Raw genomic sequence first — 13,255 nt, forward strand, 5'->3', positions numbered from 1 at the left:
ATAAAAACAACATACCTCAATATCTGTTTGCCTGTGCCCGGTCATATTAGACCAGTGGTCTAGCCTGTGCTGGCAGTTAGACGTGGTCTGTGCAGGCGTAAGTATGGTCTAACTTTCTGCCACCATATTGTCACTCTGCCAGGCACACCTTCAAGGACACACCCTCAATGTGCCGGAACACCCAACTTGTCGTACACCGGTCCGCCGTATTGGCAAATACACACAGTCTTGCGCTATCACGAAAATCCCGATACGCCATTATTTGTGCCCCGCCACAGATGCACCATCAACGAAAATAGAGCCCTTAGTCTTAACATGAGTTTCTAAGGCATACTGTTGTTAGAAATTCCGAACAAGTGTGCGTGTGCATCTTCGCATGTGTGTGTGTGTGTGTGTGTGTGTGTGTGTGTGTGCATTCATAACTTAGTGTGATCACAAAAGCTAGTGTGTGTGTCCTAGTGTCCTGTAAACCGTGGCGTAGAAATACGGTATATCTGTTGTGTTCCAGGTGCGTCGTATCCGACTTTTTATCATTCTTAATTATCACATATGTAAAAAGAAGTTAATCACTATTAATAGCAAAACATTTTCAAAAAGAAAAGTGATGATGCTGAAATCTGCTTTGAGTGAGTGTCGCCTTCCTGTAACTTGTAATATTCTTCTTCTTCTTCTATTCTCACATTTTTCTTTTAACACCCCTTTTGAGGCTGCTCTTTTCTTTTGGAATAAACTTCATAAGGTTTGTGCAAAGTAAATTTACTGATGGTTGCTGAACTGACATCCCTGTTAGGCATGCAAAGATTTGACAGTAGTTCAAACACTTAAGTCAGAGGCGTTGGAGATTTGATGTTCGACTGTGCGTCCAAAATGTTGAAAGCCTATAGGAGCTTGTTGCGAATGCCAGTTTAAATTAGAATTCATATCACTGTTTAACAGTGACCATTGCCGACTGTAGCAGAGCTCATTAATTTAGGCAATGTACTGAGTGGATGATGGAGGATAAAGACAAAAGCCTTTGATTGATTACATTTCTCGAGCTGATTGTTTTCCCGTGTAATCAATAAGATTGTTAAAAGCACAACCTGTTTTATTGGTCTAACCTTTTGGCCAGATCTGTTTCCCATAGCAACAAAACACTCAGCGCAATATTTGGGGAAGAACACCAACACATTTTACACAGTGATAGATTTGCAAGCACTTGCTGCACTGCATTGATCGTAGCCAAACAAACAGTAATGATAATACACTGCAATAATTGGGTACACTGCCGCATGTAAATGTTTCACTTTTTCATCAGTGTACCACAATAAACTTCTCCTGATGTTATTAATGAGGTAAAGACAAGTTGACAGAGTAATGTCTCTGTGGACTCATGTGCTACTTACATAGATTAAGGTTGGAGGTGTTAAATACGTGCGTAATGATTTGCTATTTATTTGCCATAAATCAAGCCTGCCTCATGCTCGTAATTAAGATTTATTTATGGTAGCTGATTAAAACACAAATTATGGGACCCTATCTAAAGTGCTAAAAAAAAAAAAAAAAGATAGCTCGTTAAATATGTCATTAAACTTAGAAGCAGCTTGGATCAAAAATAACACACCTGACCTTGATATGACGTGCTAATGCAGACTATTTTGTGCATCACCCAAAACAAGAACAATACAAATAGCAAGCATACCTTTACTGCGGCCATGTGACTCACCACCTGTCTTTTCCTGTAAAGACATCTCGGCCTCAAGGGTGGCGCAGTAGGCGTGCAGGAAGCTGACCTTGCCTTCAATCGGACAGGGATGAAAGGCTATTGTTGGTTGGACTCAGTGTCAGTCAGGGTGTTAAAAAGAGTAGAAAAGGAAGCTCGGAGCAGTTTAACCTATTAAGATATTGTCAGTGGTCTGCAAATGTAATCCTGCTGTTGTAACATTCTTAAGCACTGCTGAGATTGGGATGAAATTCAGTCATATGATACCATTGACATATAACATGCTTAAAAGTATATGTTCAGCTGGAACTTGTGAGCAAGTTGGGTTGGAATAAAACCGGAATCATTTCCCCTTGTATCACACTGCTTTTTAAAATTACACTTTAATCAATGTCAGTCATGCTTGTAAACGATCCCACCAGGGCCGCTTTTTTTTTAAACTCATTGTAATCACTGCTTGGAGTGCAGAAGGAAAACATTTTATTCATTTATGCATCCATCCAAAGCACAAAGATGCTTGTTTACAATCAATCGATACTGTGTCTCCTGTAATCTCCAGATGACCTTGAAAATCATGTAACAGCATGGGGGTGGTGCAGAAAACTATAACACAATGTTCGGTACATTTTCAAAATCTACTAAAATCCAATGAGCTGTACTTTGCCCTTTCCACAATGTTAGAAACATCTTATTCCATTTCACTGCTCATTGTCCAAAATTCCACATTAATAAGTTCACTTAAATATTACAAATATGTACACTTAATTAATACAATGAAATAAAACAAAGTATGATATTTTTGATGCATGATAGGATATGTGTGAATCCTTGTTACTTGCCGTTCTCACCAATAGCTTTGGCATGCATTAACGTGGCTTGAGTCTTGAAGATTCACACACCTAACACTTCTCTTGACAGTGTCAATCAAAACCTAGAATTATCATCTTTGTAAAGCATAATTTCTTACGTGGCTAGTCTGTCTGTTAATGGCAAGCTTTGCTGTTTTATCGCAGTAGAGATACAGTATTTGTTTTCATTATTGCAATAACGCAGTAGAAATAACCAGTAATAATTTAATAATATTAGTATGCATAACTTCTTGATGACTTATGATGAATTGTGCTAATACCCTCTATTTGCCTAATAGATTTCAATTGGAGGGATAATCTTTTCACTGCGCTGTTTTGCTGTCCAATGCACTACATCTTGATGACAGCAATAATGTTCAAAGCTCACAAAAGCAATGTCTGTCAAAGGACACATTCTACTTCCTTCCGTTTTTCCTATAGTCTTTTTATACAAGACAAGAACTATACAGGCCTTCATGATGTAATATAGTTGTAACAACTATGGTCCTTGAAGGAATGTTTTCCATTCATTTACACACATAATTTGTTCTCCACTTAGAGGCATGTGGGTTCTGGACGTAACAAACCAACAAGCCTTGGATAAAGCCTGAGCAAGACCAAGAAGAGCTTTAAATGTTCTGTCAAGCCACTTTCTTGGTTGTAGGGTGATTAACTGGCTGAGGAATCAGGCTTCATGCGAATGCTGATACCACAGTCATTAGAGCTTTTCTCTCTCCAGATGGCTTCTGTGTTTCCTGGTCCTCAGCAAGGTGATCTTTGCTAGTTTTGGAGATGTTTATGCAACACTTTTAAAAAAAAAAAAAAGGAATTAAACTGATCTCACAAAGATCAGTTATTCTGGCTGTTCAGTCAGCATTTTGGGGCCTGAAAATGGGTCTCATGATGGACGTATGATGCTTTTCCACATAAAATGTTTTCAGTTTTTATTTGTTTTATTTTTATTTTTATTATTTTTTTGCAGGCCCATGTCAGCTATATGTAAGTCTGTACTTTTACTGATCCAAGACTGTTACGGCAATGCTTGCAGAATATTTTGTTTCATTGGTGATTTAAAAGAAAACAAAAACATTACATTCCAAATGCTTATTTACAAACAAATTGCTATCTTTCAGCACGGTAGAGCATTTGGATGGAGTATGTGCCTTACAGTCTGAGGTTCTATGTTCAAATCGTATCTTGGACCTTTCTCTGTGGCATTAGCATCTTCCCTCTGTGCTTGCGTGGGTTTTATTTGGCCACTCCGGCTTCCACCCACATTTGAAAAAAAGAAAAACGGATGTTGGTTCGCCTGTGTCATGAATGTGAACGTGAAGGGTTATTTGTCTCTATATGCCCTGCGATTTGACTGGCGACCAGTCCAGGGTGGACCTACCTCTTATCCGCAGTCAGATGGGATAGTTTTCAGCCCACCCTGAAAATAATTAGTTGAAAATTTCTTAAACATGTACTTTGCTGTATATAACTGTTTACAGAAGGATGCTGGTGAATAATGTGCTCCCACTTGTTTATGCTGAGGGATTCTAATTATCCTCCAAGGTTTCATCATGTGATTCCTGGTGTACTTGCTCTCTGAAGTGACGGATGATGCTGACAACATAATCTAGAAATGCCCGACTGTGCAGTAAATTTAAATGGATACCATCGCACGTAACCTTGCTTATCAGTAAAGAGAGATCTCATGAGCTTTTGTCTATATATGTTAGTCCATAAAGAATTAATAAATTAAGAATAGCAAAAATATGCAGACATTTTATCTGCACATTGTAAATATTAAACATGCGTGTATGGTTGTGTTGCGTTGTCATTTTGAGACGCTTGCTGGTGGAGTATCTGTGGAAGCACTACATTCGACAAAAACTCAGTGGTGCCTCTTAGCAATCCTGTCAAAAGGAGAGCTCATGCAGTGCCATTACCTCTTTGTGGTTATCTTTTCCTACTTTGAAATAAGAAAAACTCAAAAAAAAGGAGAGTTTGTTGGAAAGAACCCACGACAGAGGCGCAGGCAGCCTCATTCACAACTTGATCATTATGGAAAATGTACTTTCCAGATTTTCTAGTCTCTGACTCAGAACAGTTCCTTGATGAACTGTGGACAAAAAAGTGGCTGAGATCATGTCATATTCATTTTTTTCTTTCCATCTGTAGAATATATAAACATTAAAAACATATTTCAACTTGATACCCAAGCTATTTAGTTGTTGGCTTATCTTCAAAATAATAACAATACACAAGGGAGCACAAGCAAATTTTATCCAAAACTTAGTAAATAAATCCCGAATCCACTTTTGTTTAAATTCAGGGGGAAAACAATCCTCCTTATACAGTGTTAGCCATTTGATAGACTTGATAAACAAGGAAACTAGAAATACAGCAACTTACTGGCAACACTGTTTGCAGTAAGTTACTGTATGAAAAGAAAAAAGAAACTACAGAAGTGGGAGGAGAGTAGTCTGAATTGGGTTCTGGAGTCATGCACCATTTCATACATCATACTCATCCACCAGCCACAAATCAAGTATTGAGCAGTATTTGCTGTTGGCTGGCTCTCCTGAATCAGGTGACAATCTGCAAAAGCAGCATTTGGCTCCTGTCTCTTGACCTCTACAATGAGCTTCCACCCACAGAATTATCAATACCACATGTATATAATTGAAAGATATACAACAATGCTTTTCTGCAATGGTGCCACATTGTGAGTGTTCAGTATTTCTACACAATAGATTTTTATGATGTTCTTTTGCCTGAGACCCTGAACAGGAGAGAGCAGCGGAGAATGGATGGATGAGGATAAAGCAGTACAGAAAATGGATGGATGGATGGATGGATTTTCTTGCGTGTTTCTTCTAATATATATATATATATATATATATATATATATATATATATATATATATATATATATATATACCACGTACATCCACTAAAATACTGTAAAGTGATTATACAATAATTAAATGTAGTTTCCACTGCATCATGGGATTTTGGTTGCGGTCACACACTACAAAAAAGATTTACTGTTTTTTTTAATGACATTTTTTTTAAAATATATGTTTCTATTTATTGCGGCGCTAATGAACGCAAGGAAAACGAGCTCTTTTGGCTTGCAGAAGTAGGCCAAATTAAGCAATCACAAGGAAGTACACACTAGTATCTAACATACCTGATAAACCGCTTAGCATACAGCAGAACTGACTGGGATGTCACTATCGCCCACAACCCACAGGTTGTCAGGATTTCATGGAAACAAAGTGCAACATAAATGTAACCCGACAGTTAAATTTAAGACACACATTCAACAAACTACGGGTAACATGAACACACGATTCATGTTACGATAATCCTTATCGTTCATGAACATTAAGGTTTAACATCCTTATTACGGCAACAGCTCAACATTTCACGGCACAATGCATGATGGGAATCATGCAGCTTCACAATTCTGCTTTCAAACTCGGGCTGCAACTCACGATTATTTTAATCGAGTAAACAAACTGTTTTCAATTAATTGATGAATCTGTTAGTGCCAATGGCATGGGTAACGTACACATCTGTGAAGGCACCATTAATGCTGAAAGGTACAAACAGGTTTTGGAGAAACATATGCTGCCATCCAAGCAACGTCTTTTTCATGGACGCCCCTGCTTATTTCAGCAAGACAATGCCAAACCACATTCTGCATGTGTTACAATAGCGTGGCTTCGTAGTAAAAGAGTGTGGGTACTAGACTGGCCTGCCTGCAGTCCAGACCTGTCTCCCATTGAAAATGTGTGGCGCATGATGAAGCGTAAAAATCCGACAACGGAGACCCCGGACCGTTGAACAGCTGAAGCTGTACATCAAGGAAGAAAAAATTCCACCTACAAAGCTTCAACAATTAGTGTCCTCAGTTCCCAAACCTTTATTGAATGTTAAAAGAAAAGGTGATGTAACACAGTGGTAAACATGACCCTGTCCCAGCTTTTTGGGAACGTATTGCAGCCATAAAATTCGAAGTTAATGATTATTTGCGAAAAACAATCAAGTTTATCAGTTTGAACATTAAATATCTTGTCTTTGTAGTATATTCAATTAAATATAGGTTGAACATGATTTGCAAATCATTGTATTGTGTTTTTATTTATATTTAACACAACATCCCAACTTCATTGGAATTGGGGTTATATTATAATAAATGGAATTATTAATTATTTACTGATGAGAAGCTGAAATTCCAAGGATTTAGACAGTTTGAAGTTAAACCAGGTGTCTTAATGGTTAATTGATGATCAGAAATCGTTATCGATTAATTTGATAATTAGTTGTTGAATAATTGATTCATTTTTGCACCACAACTTCAAACTTAGCTTAACATTTGGCACCTTCGTTCATTTGTGTCTTCATAAAAAAGATGTCTGATACAATATTTTATTGAGAAAAAATGCAGTAAATTGGTGATTTCACAGTAAAAGTATTGATCTAGTACTTTACCGGATTTGTCAGTTTGCATTAAATCCTGCCCAAGTTTCATTTTATTCATTTTTTTTCATTTCTTTATTATTAATATCTTATTTCAAATTGATATACAGTATGTTACTTGTTTTAAAGTAACAAAACTTTAACTCTGATGTCAACCAAAATCCCATGATGCAGTGGAAATATTTAATTACTGTATACTCACTTTATTTTACTGTATGATATATTTTACTGCATGGATGACAGAGGCTTGAGGTAAAGACGGCCAAGTCGAAAGGGTCCTTTTTTTCCTTTTTTGCCCATATAAGTCTCTGAAGCCCTGAGCCGCTTGACCTGTATTGCAGAATTTGACAAAACACCCACTAATTTGTCTCACAGTTGAAGTCTTGCTTGTGCGGTAGTGAGCAAGCTAGCAGAAAATAATGATGTGGTGGTGGTGGAATGTCATTTGCATTGTTTTTGCTCCGGTATCCCTGCACATATTATGGAGCTTTCCCCTTATTTTCTCAGCTGAAAGTTTCTTTCTTATCTTGCTTCAGTTACTTCTACATGCGCTACAACATGTACATGAGCCTTTAATATGAGGGAGGGAGGGGGACCGGATGACATCAAGGTCCAGAACACACATTCAATTCGCCAGTTTGAAATCACTGCAGGGGCATTGTTCAAATTATTTATTCTTTGCCTTTTTAAATATGCATGTCATGTAGGGGTTCATACACCCATTAATTTAATCTGGACACACTTAAAAAAAAACCCACTGGTGTTTAGGGATCATAATAATCAGTTAACTAAGTCTATCACACGCTAATCCTCTAAATGTTTAGTTTGCATGATTGTACCGTTGTTTTCTGTGAATGCACCTTGGCTGAGAAAAATAATTTTGGCAAAGTGCTCCGTTGTAATAGTTGAATTTGTTAGGATTTAGTGAGTTCACAGTAAGGGATTACGCATTTCAGCAGTCACACTACCAAGGTCAGCACAGCCAGTAGTGAATAACAATTTGACTACACTGAGGATTTACCTTAGATTTCATGACCTAAAAGTTCCAGTTTGTGGTATCAAGCTGATTTTACCAAAAGTGTTTATTATATAAAATTGCCCCGGTGACCCCCCGGATACAAGCGGCCGAAATAAGTCTGGGCGTCCCTGCTTAAAGTTACTGCCCCCGCGACCCGACCTCGGATAAGCGGTAGAAAATGGATGGATGGATGGATGGCCCCTGGTGACAATATCTGTGGTTCAAGTGGTTTGCCTATCATGCTGAACCATTATCCATTATGTCTTTTAGGTGTGTAGGTCAGTGAGACCATTATACCCTCCAAGATGGTGGCTTTGTCACTAAAGATCTGCGTGCACCAATGCAACGTGGTAAAGACGATGCAGTTTGAGCCATCCACGCCTGTGTATGACGCATGCAGGATCATAAGGGAACGCGTCCCAGAAGCGCAGTCTGGACAAGGTTAACATGCAATTTAGTTAATCTAAATCCAATGATGGATGTTTATTTTCATCTACATGTACAGTCACGGTTTCCCTTTGTGTTGTGCTTCAGCTTCCGACTATGGTCTTTTCCTATCTGACGATGATCCCAGGAAAGGAATCTGGCTGGAGTCTGGAAGAACCCTGGATTACTACATGCTGCGAAACGGAGTAAGATTAAGTAGTGCAGCGTGAGGTGGAGAACTGTCAGTGTTCACGTATCATCTGTTAATGTGATTTACATTTTTACAGTGCGACATGCACGGTATTCCTCTGCTGAGAAACCATTTGCTCTTTTGCCTTGCAGGATGTTTTGGAGTATAAGAAGAAACAAAGACCTCAGAAGATCAAAATGCTTGATGGCACAGTGAAGACCATTATGGTGGATGACTCCAAAACCGTCGGGGAGCTGCTTGTAACCATATGCAGTAGAATAGGTGAGTGATCATCCTCTCCCAATGCGGCTAATAAGAATCTATTTTGCCCATCGGCCAATTATTCATGTTCTGTTTTATTTTTAGACCTATGGATAGCAGTTCGCACATGCAGAATGTGTTATCATGTGTTGTTTCAGTTATACTTGGATAGCAGCATTTGTTAAGTAGTAAAAGTGTTGTTACTACACTGGAAAAAGTCCTTATCGCCTCTTGTTTGGAAAATGAGCATCATTCATCACATGGAGAAGATGAAGTATCCCTCTTAGGGCCCAGACTCCCTTCACGACAATACTTCTTTCCCTTCTCTTGTCACTTTTAATTACTATGGGTTGCTATCAAGCTGACAGAGCGACGTGCATCTGACAAATAGCATTATTGGAAAATGTATGTTTAGAGTTCAATGTCGTCGCATTAGCTTATGTTAGAACCTAAAGAGCCCCAGAAATGACATGGGAAGAAAAACAAAACTCAATTGTGGCCACAATGTAAATATAACATGCTAACAAAATACTAATTTGTGGTCACGAAATAAGTAAAACGGTCCCCCGAAATATTGTGTGGGTTTACTATCGTTCTAATAAAAAAAATAATATCTGGGTCAGCAAAGGGAGAGCACCTTTGCTAGAAAGTGCAATATTGTAACTACTCCAGATTTTTTAAGGCTTTTGTGGTCAAATTTGAGTTGTTTGTCGCTGATGATGTATTTGATACCTTATTAGGACAGTACTATAGTTTTAAAAATTCACAGAAGGAGGGAATTTTTTGCAATAATGTATATTTACCAAAAATGGACAGCTCATTCCCTGAATTTACGCAGAACATAAATATGAGAGCACAAGAGCAGCGATGTAGTTCTGGGAAAGGCTTGTCACGTAACGTTTGCACAAACAGGGAAACCTGTCCTTGTTCCGAGTCCACCACAGCAGCAGGTTCTGCATGGTGGCAGGGAATTTGTGGTGTTTAGAAGATGGATGGATGCAAATAATTCTAGACCTCTTTACGATGGAGGAATAATTCCCCGCTCTCCTTCCACGTCGATAGTGTAGAAGTTGTTCAAATCCTGCTCCAGCCTAGCTTTTCCCCCTTTACTCGTTTTCCCTCATTGACTAAAGCTGTGCATTTAGAAATAGCATATGATTTAAATGAATTTGACAGACCCGTTTCATTCACCACACTCACATCTGTTTCTGCAAACGTCTCTTGTCTCCTTGTTAAGTCAAAAACATGTGATTAGTCGACATCATGCTCCAAGCGTTATTGTGGAGTAAGTAGTAAGATCGACAAGTGGACTAGTCGACCAGTCTGTACAACCCCTAGAGTGGGATTTCCTCAAGGTTATACCTCCGCTTGTAACGCAACCTGGCTCTCATTAGTCTGTTTAAATGCCTCTCCGTAATGCTGATTCCTTGCAATGCCAGCCAGGCTTTTCAGAATGTCTTTGTAGCTCGTCTCCAGTCTAAAATAAAATGCAATTATCCAGAGTGTAACTTTAACCCCTGCCTCTAACCTAGTGTTTCTAGAGCAGCTGCGCTTGATTTGCTTACCCAACTGTTCAGTAAGGAGCCACTGCTACTTCGTGGCCACAAATTAGTATTTCATGTGCACGTTATGCTCCATGAAAAAAACAGAAATGGGAAAAGAAAGAGCAACACAACCTTCTAAAGGCATCTCCTCCTCTGAGAATCATCCTGACTTAACTGCTTTCAGGAATCACCAACTATGAGGAGTACTCACTAATTCAGGAGGTGACGGAGGACAAGAAGGAGGACGGGATAGGAACACTCAAAAAAGACAGAACGCTGTTACAACGAGATGAGAGGAAGATGGAGAAGCTCAAAGCCAAACTGCATACAGATGATGATTGTAAGTGTGGACCATTAATAGCTTTGAATATGGTTATAGCACTACACCAGCCAAAATTAAGGGTATTGTAGGAGTCAATTTCCATCCCTCAAGTCTGCATTCAGTTATCCACGATAGTTAATTATTAGACTCGAAGGTAATTTTAATACTTCCTGGCCAAAAATAGGTTCTCAAGTGAAGTGTCAAGGGCAATGAAACAATACGAGTGTACGACCCCAGTGAACACAAGACTTAGCACACCTAATACCTTATTTGTTCATCTTACCAAGACGTGTTTGACAATTCTATTTTGCTTTGTTGGAACAGTTTAGTGAAGGTGCTTTTGTGTTCCAGCATGACACAAAGCAAACTCCATAAAGGCATGCTTGGCTTAAACATAACTGGCCCACTCAAATACATAAATTAGCCAGGGCCTCTGTTCTTACAAATGTTCATCTGGATACATTTTTACTTCATGCTTCATAATTGCCAGGTGTACCGATACTTTTGCCTACTTAGCTTGTCTTTATTGCTTATTTTCATATCAATGACTAAACACCATGATTTGTACATGCATTAGCTTGAGTGTTCTTTCAATTTATTGCATGAATGTGTCAAAGGTTTACAGAAACAACGGGTTATCATTTCCCAAGAGAATGCCAATTACGATGACAAAACATGCAACACGCCACAATATCAATCAAAAGAAGCTCATTTTAAATTCTGCAGGGGAAAAAAAAACTATTTACACCCTGAAAATGATTTGGATGTCCTCACTATTAATTAAGAGGATTATCCAACTAAGATCGTGTGTCTATGCCTGGTTAATTTCACCCTCAGTATAGCCCTCTTAACAACATATTGGTTAAATGAACATCTATTTATTTGAGTGTGTGGGCCAACACAATGTGTATTGATTGCGCAGTGAACTGGCTGGACCATAGCAGGACTTTCAGAGAGCAGGGAGTGGAGGAAAGTGAGACACTGCTGCTTAGACGCAAGTTCTTCTATTCAGACCAGAATGTGGACTCGCGGGACCCGGTCCAGCTCAACCTGCTTTATGTCCAGGTAAGACCGTGGCATACCGACGCAAGTGTAAGTGGATTTACACAACATGGTTCAAGTGACACAGCTCCATAGCTGTGAACAGACTCTAAATCTGATATAGGCAGCAAATTGGAATTGTGCATTAAGCCCCGCAGTGTAAATCGAGCCAAAGGGACATGATGCGATTTACAGTCCATGTGGTGTAATAACAACACGCCATGAGAGAGGGCGGTTTGACCCAGTAACTAATATACAGCACATTAGCAAAGAAACAGAAACAACAAGTACCACATGGGCAGACGAGAAAATGAAGTTGCTAGACAGTGTGATGGAGTGTTTAATATATCTTGTGGGAAGATGTACTGTAATTTGTGGATAAATTGTCTGAGTAGACAATTTAACGACTAATCTTGGAAGATGAAGTTCAGCTTTATAAGAACATCCATTTAAGTTGGTGTAGTCCTTTTTGTGTTTCTTTTTCTATTTTCTGAAGTGTGGGTCGACCACTGTTTATAAATGGCGGGCGCCCAGCAGTCTCTAAAGGGTTCCCTGAGGGGTGTTAGCTACTCATCAGAGTTTGCACTCTGCTCACATCACCACATTCCCCTTAGCCTCTCTTCCCCAGCGAGAACAGTATCCCTCTTACACTCACGAAGCAGCAGACACTCATGCATGTAAAAAATAGATGCAACAGACAACTTTAAAGGAACAGGAAAGGCTTCTGCTTTAAAGTAAAGCTAAATTACTTGTAAAGTGGTGTTTTTTCTCTCTCTATGGCTTTCCTTACAGTTGTGTACTTTATATCAAGCCAATATAGTAAATAGAACGGCAGTAAATGAACATTTACCAACAAAGGCATGATCCTACAATGACTACAATGATAAATCTTAAATCCAAAGCAAACAAAGCTAAGACAGTCTACAGGTATGTGTAGTGGAACTTCTAAGGTTGAACACAATCTGTAGCGGCACATTAGCCAATCTCCAAGTATGTCCAGTACGTGTTGAGTGTAAAAATAAGTTTACCACGGGTAAAAATAAGACAGGAAAAACATCCATCCATTGATTTTCTATATCGCTTATCCTCTTAAGGGCTCTCGGTGAGCTGGAGCCTATCCCATCTTACTTTGGGTGAGAGAGGGAGAGGTCGGGTCGCCAGCTAATCCAAGGGCATCTATAGACAAACAAGCATTAGCAGTCATATTCACACCTAAGGATAATTTACAGTCCTCAATTAACCTAACATGCAAGTTTTCAGAATGTGATAGGAAGCCATGGGAAACATGGAAATTCCACACAGCAAGTCCTTAGCATGTTCAATGCAAAATTGATTCCAGGCACAGATATGCCTCAAATCTCACTATTTATGTAACAATATTAAATATATTTACATCCAGTATGGTCTTTTAAGTGAAGAAAAAAAAA

General features: G+C 38.9%; 1 protein-coding gene across 6 annotated transcripts in view; it reads left to right on the forward strand.

Moving 5' to 3' along the window:
• The window catches only part of tln2b (talin 2b), a 110,394-nt gene that overhangs the window by 33,143 nt on the left and 63,996 nt on the right, over positions 1-13,255 (forward strand). For 4 of the 6 annotated variants that reach the window (XM_061678105.1, XM_061678109.1, XM_061678110.1 and 1 more), the window contains exons 1-6: positions 3,111-3,320; positions 8,315-8,485; positions 8,579-8,676; positions 8,813-8,942; positions 10,650-10,805; positions 11,710-11,852. In XM_061678105.1, coding sequence (XP_061534089.1) covers positions 8,350-8,485; positions 8,579-8,676; positions 8,813-8,942; positions 10,650-10,805; positions 11,710-11,852 — 663 coding nt within the window. In that variant the 5' untranslated portion in view covers positions 3,111-3,320; positions 8,315-8,349. Of the gene's footprint in view, positions 1-3,110; positions 3,321-8,314; positions 8,486-8,578; positions 8,677-8,812; positions 8,943-10,649; positions 10,806-11,709; positions 11,853-13,255 lie in introns of those variants that run through there. The other 2 variants (XM_061678107.1, XM_061678108.1) reach the window with 1 other exon arrangement.

Source organism: Phycodurus eques, chromosome 5, assembly GCF_024500275.1.
Source record: "Phycodurus eques isolate BA_2022a chromosome 5, UOR_Pequ_1.1, whole genome shotgun sequence".
Taxonomy (NCBI): Eukaryota; Metazoa; Chordata; class Actinopteri; order Syngnathiformes; family Syngnathidae; genus Phycodurus; species Phycodurus eques.